The sequence below is a fragment of the Convolutriloba macropyga genome, chromosome 2 (genome assembly GCF_964194025.1).
Source record: "Convolutriloba macropyga chromosome 2, txConMacr16.3, whole genome shotgun sequence".
Classification (NCBI taxonomy): domain Eukaryota; kingdom Metazoa; phylum Xenacoelomorpha; order Acoela; family Convolutidae; genus Convolutriloba; species Convolutriloba macropyga.
In genome coordinates this window covers 70,506,392-70,522,635 of record NC_134469.1, presented here as the reverse complement: position 1 = coordinate 70,522,635, position 16,244 = coordinate 70,506,392, and the positions used below count along the sequence as shown (strand labels likewise).

The window sequence follows — 16,244 nt, the reverse complement described above, 5'->3', positions numbered from 1 at the left end:
ATGATGCAATAAACTCAAAACAACATGAAGTGAAAAAAGTGTTTCCTGTTGTTAAATTAGGCGACTGTAGCTGTTGTAGCTGATTATTTTTTTTATCATTTGAACAGCGACCTCACAAAATGAAACAAAAGTTATCATTTTTAGTATCCACTTCAGTAAACTGGAGAACAAAACTTGCAAACTGAGTAATCGATTTAGCCAGAAATATTACATCTATTTTTCTCTTGCTTTAAGTGAAGTTTGAGATCAGAAAACTTTTAGAAAATTTAGAAAATTTCAGGATAATTCAGGAGTATCATTAAGTTCTGTGTAAGGTATGAAAAATTTTGGTATTTCTAAGGTTGAGGTTTTTAAAATGATTTAATTTTTGGTTGGTAATTTGATGAGCTGAGGCTTCAGTAGCTTTTTTTCGATATCATAGGAGTCAACTAGGTTTTTGAATGATATTTATTGTGCTAGAGTTTTGAAAAGATCTAAGTTTCAAACACTCATTAGCATGGTTCAGTTCTGTATTTAGACGTCGTGAAAGAGAAAAGACAGTTTGCGTTGATGTTTTGACACAATCTATTTTTCTGCGCAGGTGAAAACGCAACACACCGTATCAACACTTGATTTCCATCACAACGTTTGGATAGTATTTTTTCCCACTCCCTGCACCTTTTCTTGTTCTTTAAACTGTCTAATTTAAATAATATTTCTCTAAGTGAGATAGCTAGTCAAAAATTGAACACTACCATCACAAACCCATAGCAGTTAATGAAAATCAAATATACCCTTGAAATTCGACCATGTCGTGACAAAACTTATATTATTACCCAAATCGAGTTATCACTGCTAAAAAATGCAAAGTTTTGTGAAATTGCACAATATGTAAACGGTGAATGAGATAAATTAATGTGTAGATCTAACAGAATTTGTCTTTGAACTCAGCACTGATCTTACACAGTTTTCCGCTGAATTTAACCTAAATCTGCCATAATTTTGCGTTGAATTTAGCATGGATAATTTATAATTTTTTTTTGTCGAATTAAGAGTAGACCTTACCCGAATTTGCGTTGAATATAGCGCTGATGGTAGTTAATTTTGCGTTTCGAAGCGTTCCAAAGAATTTACATAAATATGCATGAACTAAGCGTAGATCTTACCTCTTTTGGGGTTTTTCCAGCGTTGGTCTCAAGGAATTTTGCAAGGAATTGAGCATAGATTTTACTTAAGTTTTCGATGACTTTAGTCTTGATCTTGTATAAAATTGCTTTGAAAATAGCGTAGATCTAACAAAATTTTGCGTTGAATTTAGCGTAAACTTTAAATAATTTTGCGTTGAATATGGCGTAGATTTTCTGACCTCCCTCCTGCGGGCGTCTGCCACAGTGTTATTAAGAGTCACACTTTTCATAACTGTTGTGAAATCGACGGTAAATTCTTCGGTTTAAGATCATTACTCAATTGAACTTAGAATTATGTAAGATATCCACTTAATTCAACCCTAAATCATGTAAGATCATTGCTAAAGTTCGGGCTAAAATGTTCCGGATAGGTTCTTTTAAAAACGAAAACTTAAGTAAGATCTACTCTTAGAAACTCAAAATAAAGTAAGAGCTACGCTAAACTCAACAAAAAATTATGTAAGATCTATTCTAAATTCAATGCAAAATTTTGTACGATCAACGCTCGATTAAACACAAAAATAAAAAAGATATACGCTAAATTCATTGCATAATCATAAAAGATTAACGCAAAAACTTGGGCTAAAAAGTGTAAGACAAGTGCTATTAGGAACGGCAATTTATTTAAGATCAGCAATTTAAATCTAGAAATAGGCTAAATTTAACGCTAAATTCAGGGCAAATCTATGTGAGATCAATAATTTAAAACTAGAAATAGGCTAAATTTAACGCGAAATTCAGGGCAAAATTATGTAAGATTTACGCTAAACTCAATGCAAATTGAATTAAGATCAACGCAAAATTTTGGGCTAAAATGTGTTTAAATGTATATTTATTAGCTCCAGTTTATATTAGATTTAAGATTAGAAGCTCCAAAGAAAAAGAAAGAAAACCTACGTTGATTTCAAAGAAAACTTTGTACGATCAACATAGACCAGCGTAGATTATATATAGGTTTGCGTTCTATTTAAACTCAATCTTGTATAAAATTGCGCTATATGGATTTGAACTTATTTGTGTTTGCGTTGAATTGAGCTTAGATCCTAATATTTTTTCTTTTAATTCAGCAGAGATTTTTCAAAATTTCAACGCAGTCATCGACAATATTGTGTAATTTTGAGTTTCTAAGCCGAGATCCTACATAAAATTGCGTTGATTTTAGCGTAAACCTTACATAATTTTACGCTGAATATAGCTTAGACCTTCTGACCTCCTGCAGGGTTTTACCAAAGTGTTATTAAGAGTCACATTTTTTCATAACTTTTATGAAATCAAAGGTAAATTTAACGCTAAATGTTATAAGATCATTGCTCAGTTGAACACAGAATCATATAAGATATCCGCTTAAATCAACGCTAAATCATGTAAGACCATCGCTAAAACTTGGTCTAAAAAGTTTTGGACAGGTTCTCTTAAACGGAAATTTAATTAAGATCTACTCTTTGAAACTCAATTTGAAGTAAGGTCTACACTAAGCTTACCGCAAATTTATGTAAAAATTCCGCTGAGTTCAACGCATTTCTTTTTACGATCAACGCTCGATTAAAAACACAATAATCGAAGATATACTATAAATTCAACGCATAATCATAAAAAATCAACACTAAAATTTGGGCTAAAATGTGTAAGACACGTGCTCATAGAAACGCAATTTTCTGAAAGATCTACAATTTGAAACCCAAAACAATCAAAAGTTAACGCTAAATTCAGCGCAAAATTAAGCAAAATCTACGCTAAATTCAACGCCAAATGATTTAAGATCAAAACAAAACTTTGGGCCAAAAGATCTAAACTTATAAGCTTCAATTTATAGATCTACGCTTAGAAGCTCCAAAGAAGATTGATCTGCGCTGATTTCAAGGAAAAACTATTTAAGACCAACGTAGATCAGCGTAGATTTTACATAAGTTTGCGTTGAATTTAACCTCGTTCTTGTATAAATTCGAGCTATCTGGCCTTGAACTTTTTTTGTTTTTGCGTTGATTTAAGCGTAGATCATACAAATTTTTGCTTTTGGATTAGCTTTTAATTCACTTCCCATCTCACATAATTTTGAAATTTACACTTAGATCTTAAATAAGTTTGCGTTGAAATTAGCATAGGTCTCAATTAATTTTGCATTCATTCTAGCGTACACTTGACATACATTTTTTTCAAATTCAGCGTAGATCTTACAAAAACGCAACGGATTCACCGCCATTCTAACAAAATTTTGTATTGAATATTGCGTAGATCTTACATAACTTTGCATTGAACTTAGCGTAGATTTTTTCAAAACTCGGCGTAAGAGGCGATGTTTGTGAGAGTCCAAACACTGACCTCCTGAGAGTTTCTGCCACAGTGTTCTAAGGGATCACAAATCTTTTAAGAAATTAACGTTAAATTCAACGCAAACTTATGCAAGAACCACGTTCAATTGAACAAAGGCTAACATTTGGGCTAAATTGTGTAAGATCTATACATATAAGCACAAAGTTATATTAGATCTACGCTTAGAAACGCAAAATAAAGTAAGACTTACTGTGATTTCAAAAAAAATTATGGAGGATCAACGTAGATCAGTGTCGAATTTATTTAATTGTGCGTTGATATTAACCTTGATCTGGTATAAAATTGCTCGGAATTCGGCGTTGAGCTTATAAATATTTGCGTCGAATTTAGCGTAGATCCTAAAAATTTAGGGCTTGAGGCCCTGTTTGTGAGACTCGGACCACTGACCTCCTGCTGGTTTTGTACCACAGTGTTCTTAAGAATCACATTCTTCACAAACAACTATAAATTCACGCAAATTTATGTACGATCAACGCTCAATTGAACACGGAATTGTGTAAAATTTACGCTGAGTTCAACCCTATATCATGCCAGATCAACGCTAAAACTCGGGCTAAAATGTGCTTTTATGTTTTTGTTAATGTGTTTTTACTTGCTCTTAGGAACAAAAACTTATGAAGGCTCTGCTCTTTGAAACTCAAAAAAGGTAAGTTCTATGCTAAACTTAAGGCAAATTTTTGTGAGATCTAAGCTAAATTCAAGTGAACTATTTGTACGATCAACGCTCGATTAAACACAGAATTATTTAAGATATACTCTAAATTCAATGCACAATCATTAAAGATCAATGCTAAAACCCGGGCTAAAATATGTAAGACACGTGGTCTTAGAAACGCAAATTTATGTAAGATCTATAATTTAAAACTCGAAAAAATCTAAAACTAACAATAAATTCAGCGAAAAATTATGTAAGATCTAGGCTAAATTCAGTGCAAAATGAATTAAGATCAACGGGAAAACTTGGTCTAACATTTGTAAGATCTAAACTGATTAGCTCCAGTTTGTATTAGATCTACGCTTAGAAGCTCCAAAGAAAAAAAAGATCAAAGCTGATTTCATGGAAAAACTATTTAAGATCAACGTAGATCAGCGTAGATTATTTATTAATTTGTGTTGAGTTTAAACTTGATCTTGTACAAAGTTGCGCTCTATTGCGTTGAACTAATTGGTATTTGCGTTGATTTTAGCGCAGATCTTTCAAATTTATGCTTTGAATTTTGCTTAGATCTTTCAAAATTTCAACGCATTGACGGCCAATCTCATATAATTTTGAGTTTGCAAGCGTATATCTTACAAAAATTTTTGTTGAAATTAGCGTCGATTTCAATTTGCGTTGGTAGTAACGTAAATCTTACATATTTTTGCGCTGAATATAGCGTAAATGTTCTGACATCCTGTAGGCTTCTACCACATGGCTATTAACGCAATATAATATAAGATCAACGCTAAAATTTGGGTTGAAATGCGTAGTATACGTGCCTTAGAAACAAAAATTTAGATAAGATCTCTGCTCAAAATCTCAACGCTAATTCCAATGCCAAGGTGTGTAAGATCTACGCTATAACCACTGCAAAACATTGTACGACCAATGCTCAACTGAACAAAGAATTATTTAAGATCTTCGCTAAACTCAACGCAAAATCAAGTAAGATTAACGCTAGTATTTGGGCTAAAATGTGTAAGATCTACACTGATAAGCGCAAAGTTATATTAGATTTAGGCTCAGAAACGCAAAATAAACTAAGATCTACGCTGATTTCAGAGAAAAATTCTGTAAGATCAAGGTAAATCAGAGTAGATTTTACGTAAGTGTGCGTTGATATTAAAACTGATGTTGTATAAAATTGCGCGGAAGTCGGCGATGAGTTTGCAAATATTTGCGTTGATTCTAGCGTAGACTTTAAAAACATAGGGTTTGACGCTGTGTTTGTGGGACTTGAACCACTGACATCTTGCTGGTTTTGTACCACAGTGTTCTTAAGAATCACATTCTTCACAACTTTGCTCTGTGAAAACAACGGTTAATTCACGGAAACTTATGTACAATCAACGCTCATTTGAATAAAGATTTTTGTAATATTTACGCCTAATTCAACGCTAGATCATGCAACATCAGCGCTGAAAATCGGGCTAAAATGTGTTGAATACGTGCTCTTAGAAACGAAAATATCTGTAAAGTCTACGCTTTGGCTCTCAAATTAGGCTAATATCAACGCTGAACTCAACGCAGAAAATGTAAGATTTACGCTAAATTCAATGCAACATTATTACGATCAATGGTAACATCTGGTCTAAAATGTGTAAATCTACACTTTCAAGCAAAAATTTATATTAAATTTACACTTAGAAATGCAAAATAAAGTAAGATCTACGATGATTTCAAAAAAAATTATGTAAGATCAACGCTAAACTAATTTAAAAATCTCAAAAATTTATTTTCTATTGTTGATCGCACATAACTCCAACGCATTCACCAACAATCTTACATAATATTGCATTTACACCGTTGACACCTCGGCGCCGTTTACCCTAAAAGCTCTCTCAAAAACTAAAGATCTCTAATTCAACACTAGATCATGCAACATCAGCGCTGAAAATCGGGCTAAAATGTGTTGAATACGTGCTCTTAGAAACGAAAACATCTGTAAAGTCTACGCTTTGGAACCCAAATTAGGCTAATATCAACGCTAAACTCAACGCAAAAAATGTAAGATCTACGCTAAATTCAATGCAACATTATTACGATCAATGGTAACATCTGGTCTAAAATGTGTAAATCTACACTTTCAAGCAAAAATTTATATTAGATTTACACTTAGAAATGCAAAATAAAGTAAGATCTACGCTGATTTCAAAAAAAATTATGTAAGATCAACGCTAAACTAATTTAAAAATCTCAAAAATTTATTTTCTAGCGTTGATCGCACATAACTCCAACGCATTCACCAACAATCTTACATAATATTGCATTTACACCGTTGACACCTCGGCGCCGTTTACCCTAAAAGCTCTCTCAAAAACTAAAGATCTCTAATTCAACGCTAGATCATGCAACATCAGCGCTGAAAATTGGGCTAAAATGTGTTGAATACGTGCTCTTAGAAACGAAAACATCTGTAAAGTCTACGCTTTGGAACCCAAATTAGGCTAATATCAACATTAAACTCAACGCAAAAAATGTAAGATCTACGCTAAATTCAATGCAACATTATTACGATCAATGGTAACATCTGGTCTAAAATGTGTAAATCTACATTTTCAAGCAAAAATTTATATTAGATTTACACTTAGAAATGCAAAATAAAGTAAGATCTACGCTGATTTCAAAAAAAAAATTATGTAAGATCAACGCTAAACTAATTTAAAAATCTCAAAAATTTATTTTCTAGCGTTGATCGCACATAACTCCAACGCATTCACCAACAATCTTACATAATATTGCATTTACACCGTTGACACCTCGGCGCCGTTTACCCTAAAAGCTCTCTCAAAAACTAAAGATCTCTAATTCAACGCTAGATCATGCAACATCAGCGCTGAAAATCGGGCTAAAATGTGTTGAATACGTGCTCTTAGAAACGAAAACATCTGTAAAGTCTACGCTTTGGAACCCAAATTAGGCTAATATCAACGCTAAACTCAACGCAAAAAATGTAAGATCTACGCTAAATTCAATGCAACATTATTACAATCAATGGTAACATCTGGTCTAAAATGTGTAAATCTACACTTTCAAGCAAAAATTTATATTAGATTTACACTAAGAAATGCAAAATAAAGTAAGATCTACGCTGATTTCAAAAAAAATTATGTAAGATCAACGCTAAACTAATTTAAAAATCTCAAAAATTTATTTTCTTGCGTTGATCGCACATAACTCCAACGCATTCACCAACAATCTTACATAATATTGCATTTACACCGTTGACACCTCGGCGCCGTTTACCCTAAAAGCTCTCTCAAAAACTAAAGATCTCTAATTCAACGCTAGATCATGCAACATCACTGCTGAAAATTGGGCTAAAATGTGTTGAATACGTGCTCTTAGAAACGAAAACATCTGTAAAGTCTACGCTTTGGAACCCAAATTAGGCTAATATCAACGCTAAACTCAACGCAAAAAATGTAAGATCTACGCTAAATTCAATGCAACATTATTACGATCAATGGTAACATCTGGTCTAAAATGTGTAAATCTACACTTTCAAGCAAAAATTTATATTAGATTTACACTTAGAAATGCAAAATAAAGTAAGATCTACGCTGATTTCAAAAAAAATTATGTAAGATCAACGCTAAACTAATTTAAAAATCTCAAAAATTTATTTTCTAGCGTTGATCGCACATAACTCCAACGCATTCACCAACAATCTTACATAATATTGCATTTACACCGTTGACACCTCGGCGCCGTTTACCCTAAAAGCTCTCTCAAAAACTCAAATAGTTCAATCAAAGAGACTAATGTATTAAAAATCATACAGAGTATCACTTCCTTTTGTTTGTGTTACAGGTTGAATTAATTGTAAAATTAAGAAATAACCGACTTTAGCAAATGGGCATATCAAAGACCGAAGTGACCTCTGACTTTACAGACCAGAATTATATTGTCTGGGAATTGGCTCGAGCGCACAAAGTTTTGAAAAAGGCTCTCATTTTGGTCTGATCAGCTAGGTAATTTCCGTCTGGAATGGTCTGATACGCGGTCACATTAACCGCATAATAAGTTGACCAGGAAACTTTTGAACGGAACTTCGTATGATCAGAAACTAAATTGAGCTTGTTTTTTCTTTTGTAAAATGTTGAATAGAGATAGTGGCTCCAACAGGAGGCAACAATAAAGCGGCGTTCTAGTCACACACTTATCTAGGAGTCTGATGGCTTTAATCAGAACAAAGGGTCCTAGTTGATAGAAGTTGCAGTCCCCTTTAAAATAATCATGAATAACAGCAGATCAAGCTTTTTTTTGCAGAGAATTGTCTTATTTCATTTTTTGATTCACAATCATACACCAATGGCATACTAAATGAGTTACTTTTTTTAAAAAGATTTTTTCAATTACGAAACTTTTAGAATATGTTTTTCTTTAATTGAATAAAAAACTGCAAACATTGAATTTTTCGAAATGAATATATTAAAGTGATATTAGGGGTTTTCTTCATAACTAAATGCGATGTCTGATAATATAATTTTGAGCGCGCTTGAATCTGATCAGATGCAATTTGGAGCACAATTGGGTCTTATGAAAAGGAACTTCTAGAGGACTTTTGTCTGATCAGGTGTGACTTTTGATCCCAGGACAGCCTTATCAGAGTTAATTTCGAACGTACAAAGACCTGGACTATAGTCAGGAAAAAATTTGAGCCTCAAGTTATGACTATGTAGAAATTGGCCTGATTAGTGCCAGTTTTCGACTGGAATAATCTGATGAGAGGCCATTTCAAGAGCATAAAAATCTGGACCATTAACCAAATGACTGTCACACTAAAGAAAACACTTTAATATAAAGTAGCTAAGAGCCAATTTTCACCTTAAAACTTTAATTTCACCCTCATGTTAATCTACAAAACTGCAAATTTTTATCCTCAAATTGAATAAAGAACCAAACAAAAGCAGCTTGATGAACGTTTTTTCCCCCACCGCTGATAGTCATTGAAAAAATTTTTTCTCTGTACGCCTTAGCATGTGACAATAGTCTCTGAAGAACCGTCAATGTTCTCTGATGAATCGAACGAAAAGAATTTTTCTCTGTTAAAAGGACACTTTGGCTAACGAACTTGATGAAAACTTTAAAAAAAAATAAGCGATGCAAAAATTATTTAATGTTATAATCACTGGCAAAAAATTCTCCAGATTGATTCAATGTCTGGTGATATTATATGGAAAATTTATTAATTGTTTGAAAAAGAATCTACGCTGAAAAAATCCAAAATTACTGCAATTCTCGATATAAAAACGAAAAGTAGCTCTGGTTTGATTTTGCTATCTTCTTGGCTGTCTAAAGTTTTTATTCTGCTTGATGTTTTCCGTGGTGACAACGAGTTTTGGCAAAACTATGAAAAATAAATGGCAACTAGCTTTGTCAAATGAAAAGAATTACAGCATATCCATTCCAGACATATGCAGTAAAATTTGTGATCAGGAGTGACTCTGGAGCCCAGAAGAGCTTGATCAGAGTTAATTTCAAACGAACAAACGTCTGGACAATGAGCATGAAAATGTTTGAGCCTCAATGTATGGCAATGCAGCAAATGGTCTGATCAGTGGCAATTTCGGTCTGGAATGATTTGATCATAGGCTATTTCAGGCGCACAAATATCTGGAAAATTGTCTTATTCCGGTCTGATCAAAGTGCTGATCATCAATATTGGATAACGAGTACAGATTTCAGTTAAAAATAATTTTATATAGAAAAACATATTTCAACATTTTGTAAATTTTTTTGCAGTATTCACAGTTCTCTTGAAAATACTATAGAAACAGTTTACTTATGAGAACATGCATAATGATTTTGTAGTTGTTGCAAAGATTTCCGAAAAAAACGAAACAAAAGCAGTCTGATGAGCTTTTGTCCTCCACAGTTCATAGTCATTGAAAAATCTTTTCCTCTGTGGCCCTTAGCAAGTAAAAGTTCCCTCAGAAGAAATTTTAATGTTTTGTGATGAATTCGTGACAAAAAGAAAATTTCCTATTTTATGATGAAAAAACAATTTGGCTGATGAACAAAATTCAAACAAATAAGCGAGGTATAAATAATTTTATGTTGTTATCAGTGGTACAAAAATGTCTTATGAAATCATCTGAAAAAGTTATTCAATGCTTGAAAAAATTGTACTTAAAAGAACGAATATTAACGCAAGTTCTCGATACACGTTTTAGATTTTGCTATTATCCGGGCTGTCTGATGTTTTCAAATTGCTTGATATTCTCTGTGACAAAATTTTTTGGCGAAAGTATGTAAGATGAATGGTAATTAGCTGCGTCAAGTTCGAAAATTTAAGACCTATTCGTGGCAGATTTATGCAGTGAAATCTTTGAATTTATCGCCTTAATTAAATTGCTTTTATTTAGTTTTGTATCAAACGTTCAGAAAACCTAAATTTATGTAAGATCTACACCCCGAAACGCTGAAAGATAGTAAGATATACGCGTAGAAGATCTCAATTGTATAAGATCTTTACTTAGAAACGCAAAAATTATGTAAGATCTGCGACTATGAACGCCAAATTTATATAGGTTTTACGCTTGGAAGCGCTAAATTTTGCAAGGTCAATGTTTAAAAACGGTGATTTTATCTCAACCTATTTGGCGTAGATTTTGCGAAAATTCAATTAACTCATCGCCAATCGTACACATTTTTGCGTTGTTCAGCACTGATACCGTGACCCAGTTCCTCAATCTAATTTATCAGCTACTTCTTATCTGTAGAATTTCTATTTAGTGATGTAATTTCAAACTGTTTTGAGGAGCTGTTCAGCTTCATAAACATTTTGTACGTATTTTCTAAAGAAAGGATATTTGACATAAATAAATTGACCAAGAAAGCCAGGGTAGCATGAGTTTCTCGGCCCCTGAAAATACGGAGGTTAATCGTAAATTGATGTTGGACAAGCAACAAGCAGTGGTATGAAAGAAGAAAAGGAAAAAATATATAGTAACGGAGTAGTTGATACAGAAAATGGTGCTCAGCTGAAAAGCAAATCTACTCATGAAATATCAAAAATTGGCCAGAAAAAATAAAATTGCTTATATACTGCTTTAAACAAGGACATCTTTTTAGAATATGGCTTAAACCGTGCCTGTACCTGATTTAAAAAATGGAAAAATGGCTCTAAAGCTAAGAGTGACAACACTGACACTTTTGATCACACTGATTGCGACAGTATCCACTACAGTCCGCAGATCTGGCCATGGACAATCAGATCAACAGGATGACTACCATTGGCTGGAGATGACCAATAAAATCCTGAGGTGGGTAGTGTTCCCATTGGTGGTGTTCGGGGCTACATCCTGCAACTACTTCATCATGTTCACTGTATTTGACTTGGGGTTTGACAGGGCTTGCAAAGTGCTAATGGGGTGCGTTGCCCTCACGGACTTCATTCAACTCATCACATTAATACTGTGAGAAAAGAGCAAACATCAGTTTTCAAGGAAAATGTATTTTTGTCCAACGTGGTCAAATTTTTGTCAATTGTTTTAAAATTATACACTGATTTTCTGACAACAAGCGAATATTAACAGATTTGAACTCTGCCGGCTTTATTACAATTCAAAGAATTTGAATTGTATTGGGGCGCTGTCTTTTTTTTTAAGATCTGTTCACACATTTTCATCATTTTTGAAGTCAAATTGGAGTGGTGATTTCGGTCACGCCGAAACAGGAAGTAAAGCGAAAAAGCGAGTGGTTTTGCGGCGTAATTTCTTTTGCTCTAAATTTAAAGTAGAGTGAGAAAACGGTGTTTCAACAAAACTTCGCTTTCTCGCTAGTGGTTTTTTGTTCACATGCGGCAATTTCAGTTTGGTTTTTACTGTTTTTTCGATTTTTTTGGATCGGTTTTTTTCTAAATGATTTTAACAATTCACTCATAGTCCATTCTAGGTCTAGTTTTTTGTTTAATCAATGAAAATTTTTTGAATTGTACGTCAGGACTTGTCCTGCTATGTTTTTTCATTTTTATTGCTTAGTAATCCAAAAATATTTTCTTCATGTGGCCTTCTGAGGCCTCATTTATAGTCTGTCCCATAAAGTTGAAATAAGCAAACGTTTGAAAACTTCAAAACAGGAAATTGAGCATCAAAGTAAGTGGTCATTTGAATGTCTACGTTTTTTCCATTTAGCTTCTATTCATTAATTTTTTCTGCTTGTTTTAATTTTTAACTTTGACGCTATAAGTTTCATCGTAATAACAGCAGACTTTTTTAGTTGCAGAAGCTCTTGAATAAAATTGGACGATTTAATATTCAAGGTCACAATAGCGCTTTGAGAGCTTTCAGCTGATAGAACATATCATCATCAAACGTTTGAGCATTATATCTAACGTTCAAGTTGCATTTTTGCCCTTTTCTCGGGAAAACTGATAATCAATTCTTTGACAGAACAAAATGACTTTTTTGTACACCCACTTTAGTGGGGCGAGGAACTGTATACTCAGTTTTGGCCGATCAATATTTTGTTTTTGTTTTTTTTTGTACGGTCAATTTTGGCCGATCGATACAATCATCCATCGTAGAGAGTTGTGAGTGGTATCATTGGAAAGCCCGTGCAGCGTAGAATATGGAATTAAGAGTTTTTTTGATTTTCGCTTTTCACAGGGAGTTATCAGTTTTGTGAACAGCAGACGATATTCCGTTGTATTTATTCACATTTTTTAAATTTTTGACCAAATTTTCGTCAATTCTGCTGAAAAATGTAAAATTTGCAAACGATAGTGTTACTGATATTTTATAAAGATAGAAGAGCGTTGTTAAAATGTTCTAGTTGAATTTTTCGGCTAGAATTTATGCTAAATTTTTCAAAACTCACTTTTCTCGTTAAAAATGTGTCCAAATATGCTTTTTTAGCACAACTTCTGCAATCGTAGACTTTGTAAGCTTAGGAAGATAGATAATTTTACTTCTGCTGGCTCTAACAGTCTTCTGGAATTTTAATTTTGCAAGTTTTATGCAAATTTGAACTCAATAATTATAAAAAAGCACAAATTTTTTACAATATACTGAAAAATTTTTGTTTAAAAATTGATGTTTATTTTGCAACCAATTAATAAATTGAGTCTTTTTTAGCTACGCAGAAATATTAGGGCTGATCTTGAACTCACAATGGAATCTGAAGGTAAAAAAACTTCATGGGCGCGGCCTTTTTGAAAACGTTTCCGAATTCATATTTTTTATGTAAATTGCTGACGCGGATTTCAAATTATTGACAAAAAAAATTTACAAAAATGAAGCTCAACAACCTTTTTTTAATGGCTTCAGGTGGTTTTATTGTTAAGCTCATGTTTTTTATGGCTCTGACCAATTCGTATATCTTTACGGACTTGTTTTCATTTGTTACAATTTGTAGTCCAATGACTTAGTCTCCACAATCAAAGATTCAATCGGTTTTTTAGGTGGTATAAGAGAACCTAGCTAGTGCTTTCATTGTTATCTAATGGCTCTGATTGCTTTTAATTTATTTCTTTAAAGAAAATGTCGCTGACATTTAAAATTTTTACCACTGTTTTATCTTATTCCTCTCAACTTCTGGATTCTTGGTGCTTGGTCTTAAATTTTGGTTCATGTTTTGATAAAGGGTGCATAGTTTTGAATCCTGTTTTCAAACGTTTTTTATTTTTGAGGAAAAAAGGACATTTTTTAAGGTCAATTTGATTCTTTGTCGATTTATCACGATAGAAAACGCATAGTTGAAAGACAGCATAGTTGAAAAAATAAACAGCGTTTGGAAAATGCGAATGTGAATGTGTTGATTGTTTTTTAAGAATATTATATGATTTTGGGCCCAATTAGAGTTACAATCTTCTTGTCTTCTCTTTGTTGTTTTACGACATAAACCTGATAATGATAAGCCTGTCTCTGAACTCAATCTCAAAAATAAGAGGTCTTAGCTATTTCTGTTGATGCAAACAGTACTTTCTCGGTCGGTAATATGTTTTGACTAATGGCTTCGAACTTTTGGTTTCATACAAAAATCTCGAGATTTCTATAATGTTCAATTTTCGGTTTTTTGTCGTCATTTGTACGTAGTCTGTTTAAAAAAAAGATTCGTTGATATTCAGTTGAAAAGCAAGTGACAATTTACAATTCTTTCAAAAAATGTTTGATAAATGTAGTCCCTTGAACCCTCTGCTCATGTAAATTCCATTGTAAATTTTGGCTTCTGCCTGTATTTGTTATTTTGTAGTCTTGTGACTTAGTTTCATTAAAAACAGGCAAAATCGGTTTCCTTAGGTGCTACCACTATTAATTGTCTTTTTCTTGAAATGTTTTTTCTTTTATGATTTTTCAAAATTTGTAGTTTTAAAAACATATTCTATTTTCCGAGCTCTGCCTTATTCCAAATCGTTTTTCGGTCGATTTGTCGCTTGGTCTTTGCAAAAAAAGGTAATAATGAGTTTCCTGTGAGCTCTAATTAAATCTTTATAGAATTTTTCGGTTTCAATCAATTCCTTTGTTCCTCGGCTTTCTTTTTACCTTTACTACGAGACTTCATTTAATGTTTTTGAAATTTTCAAACATTTTTAAACTTTGAAGGATGTTTTTTTTTCAAAATTAGAAGATTACAGTTTGGTCCCATAAGCTTTGGAGCATTGCGCGATTGAACATTTTTTGATGTTCTAAGCAAAAAGTTTATGTTTTTAACGGCTTTATCAATATAGTTCAAATGACTTTTTTAAATTTTGTTGGTATTTGTCCTTCTTTTTGTAATCGTATGACTTACACTGGATAATGTGTTGCAGCTGCTCAAGAGTCTCAGCAGAACCAAATATCACAGCCTGGTTCTCGGGTTTTCAGGTTGCCTGGTTACGACCTGGATCTTCACAGGGTTCGATTGACTAATAATCTCGTCGAAACAATAAGTCGCTCAGACGTATTAGAGGACCGTAATTTTAGTTTTGTTGATTGAAGTTAACAAAACCTTTAGTGACAATCTATCTTCAATCTCCTGTTGAAATTTGCCAAGCTTCAGCTAGTGTTAGTAGTATTGCTACCTCCTTGTCAAGAAAGTACAACTAACTTAAAATTCACAAGATCTCAAGACCTACCTAAACTTAGCAAAAAGACTATATTTGCTGAAGAAATAAATTTTAGTCCAATCTGAGAGTTAACTACTCCTTATAATCTTTTCTAATGGTTCTAAATACGATCCGTATCCATTACTGGAACAATTGGTTAAAGTAAACGGTCAAAGAAAGATCTTTTATAACATCTTTGTTACTTGTTTCTGATCGGCTAATCAAGTAAAGTGATATAGGTCATTACTTACATAATAAATGTCAAATTACTGCAGTAATTGCTTTTGTTGACATAAGCACGGATGGTCGTTACGTAGCTCTAATTGCCTCAAATGAAAGGTAATTAACTTTTAATGAACTCCTAAAGTATCATAGAACAAACAATTCAGGTAATTTGACAAAAGAGACCAAGTAACGAAAAATGTCAACTTTGCAGCATACAAGTTTTAATAGCCACACTTGTGTGCTTGATGCCATAACGTTCATTGGCTCCATGAATAGCTTTGAAGTTTTCCTAACAGTGTGCGTGAACTTCGGGTCCCTCTGGTTTTCCGTTCCTATCATCGAGTGTTGGGGGGGGGGGTGTTATACAATTTTTCGGTCCCATATTAAATTTTTTTTACTTTTGACCATTTTTTAGTTTTTACAAGTTCTTAGTTTTTTGAGTTTCTTTTTTTTTGATGTCTTATGGGGTTTGTAGCTGAATTGAAGTGGCGCCAACATTGCCAGCCCTGTTTTAGATCTCGGAAGCACCATCGTTATATACTGGCGCTAACTTCACGGCTGGCCGGTTTTGTTCTCTATCCGCAATTTTGACTCCCACTGAGCGCACAAAACCGCACCTCCCAGTGAAGATCTCAAAATTTTGGAGTTTACTCTCAGCGTTTCACAGAGTCATCTATTAGGCGAACAATTTCACCTTCTTTCAGGTGTCACACATGTTTGTTTAACCACTTCGATATTTGGTTTCATTGTGGAAGGTATTCGCGAGCACTTCTTTTCCAGATCATGTGAG

General features: G+C 33.3%; 1 protein-coding gene across 1 annotated transcript in view; it reads left to right on the top strand.

Annotated features, from left to right (window-relative positions):
- LOC142335430 (uncharacterized) overlaps positions 1 to 16,244 on the top strand; it is a 59,787-nt gene that overhangs the window by 24,060 nt on the left and 19,483 nt on the right. Inside the window, exon 2 of the mRNA XM_075383911.1 lies at positions 11,278 to 11,621. Within this exon, the coding sequence (XP_075240026.1) occupies positions 11,323 to 11,621 (299 nt within the window). The 5' untranslated portion in view covers positions 11,278 to 11,322. The remainder of the gene's footprint in view (positions 1 to 11,277; positions 11,622 to 16,244) is intronic.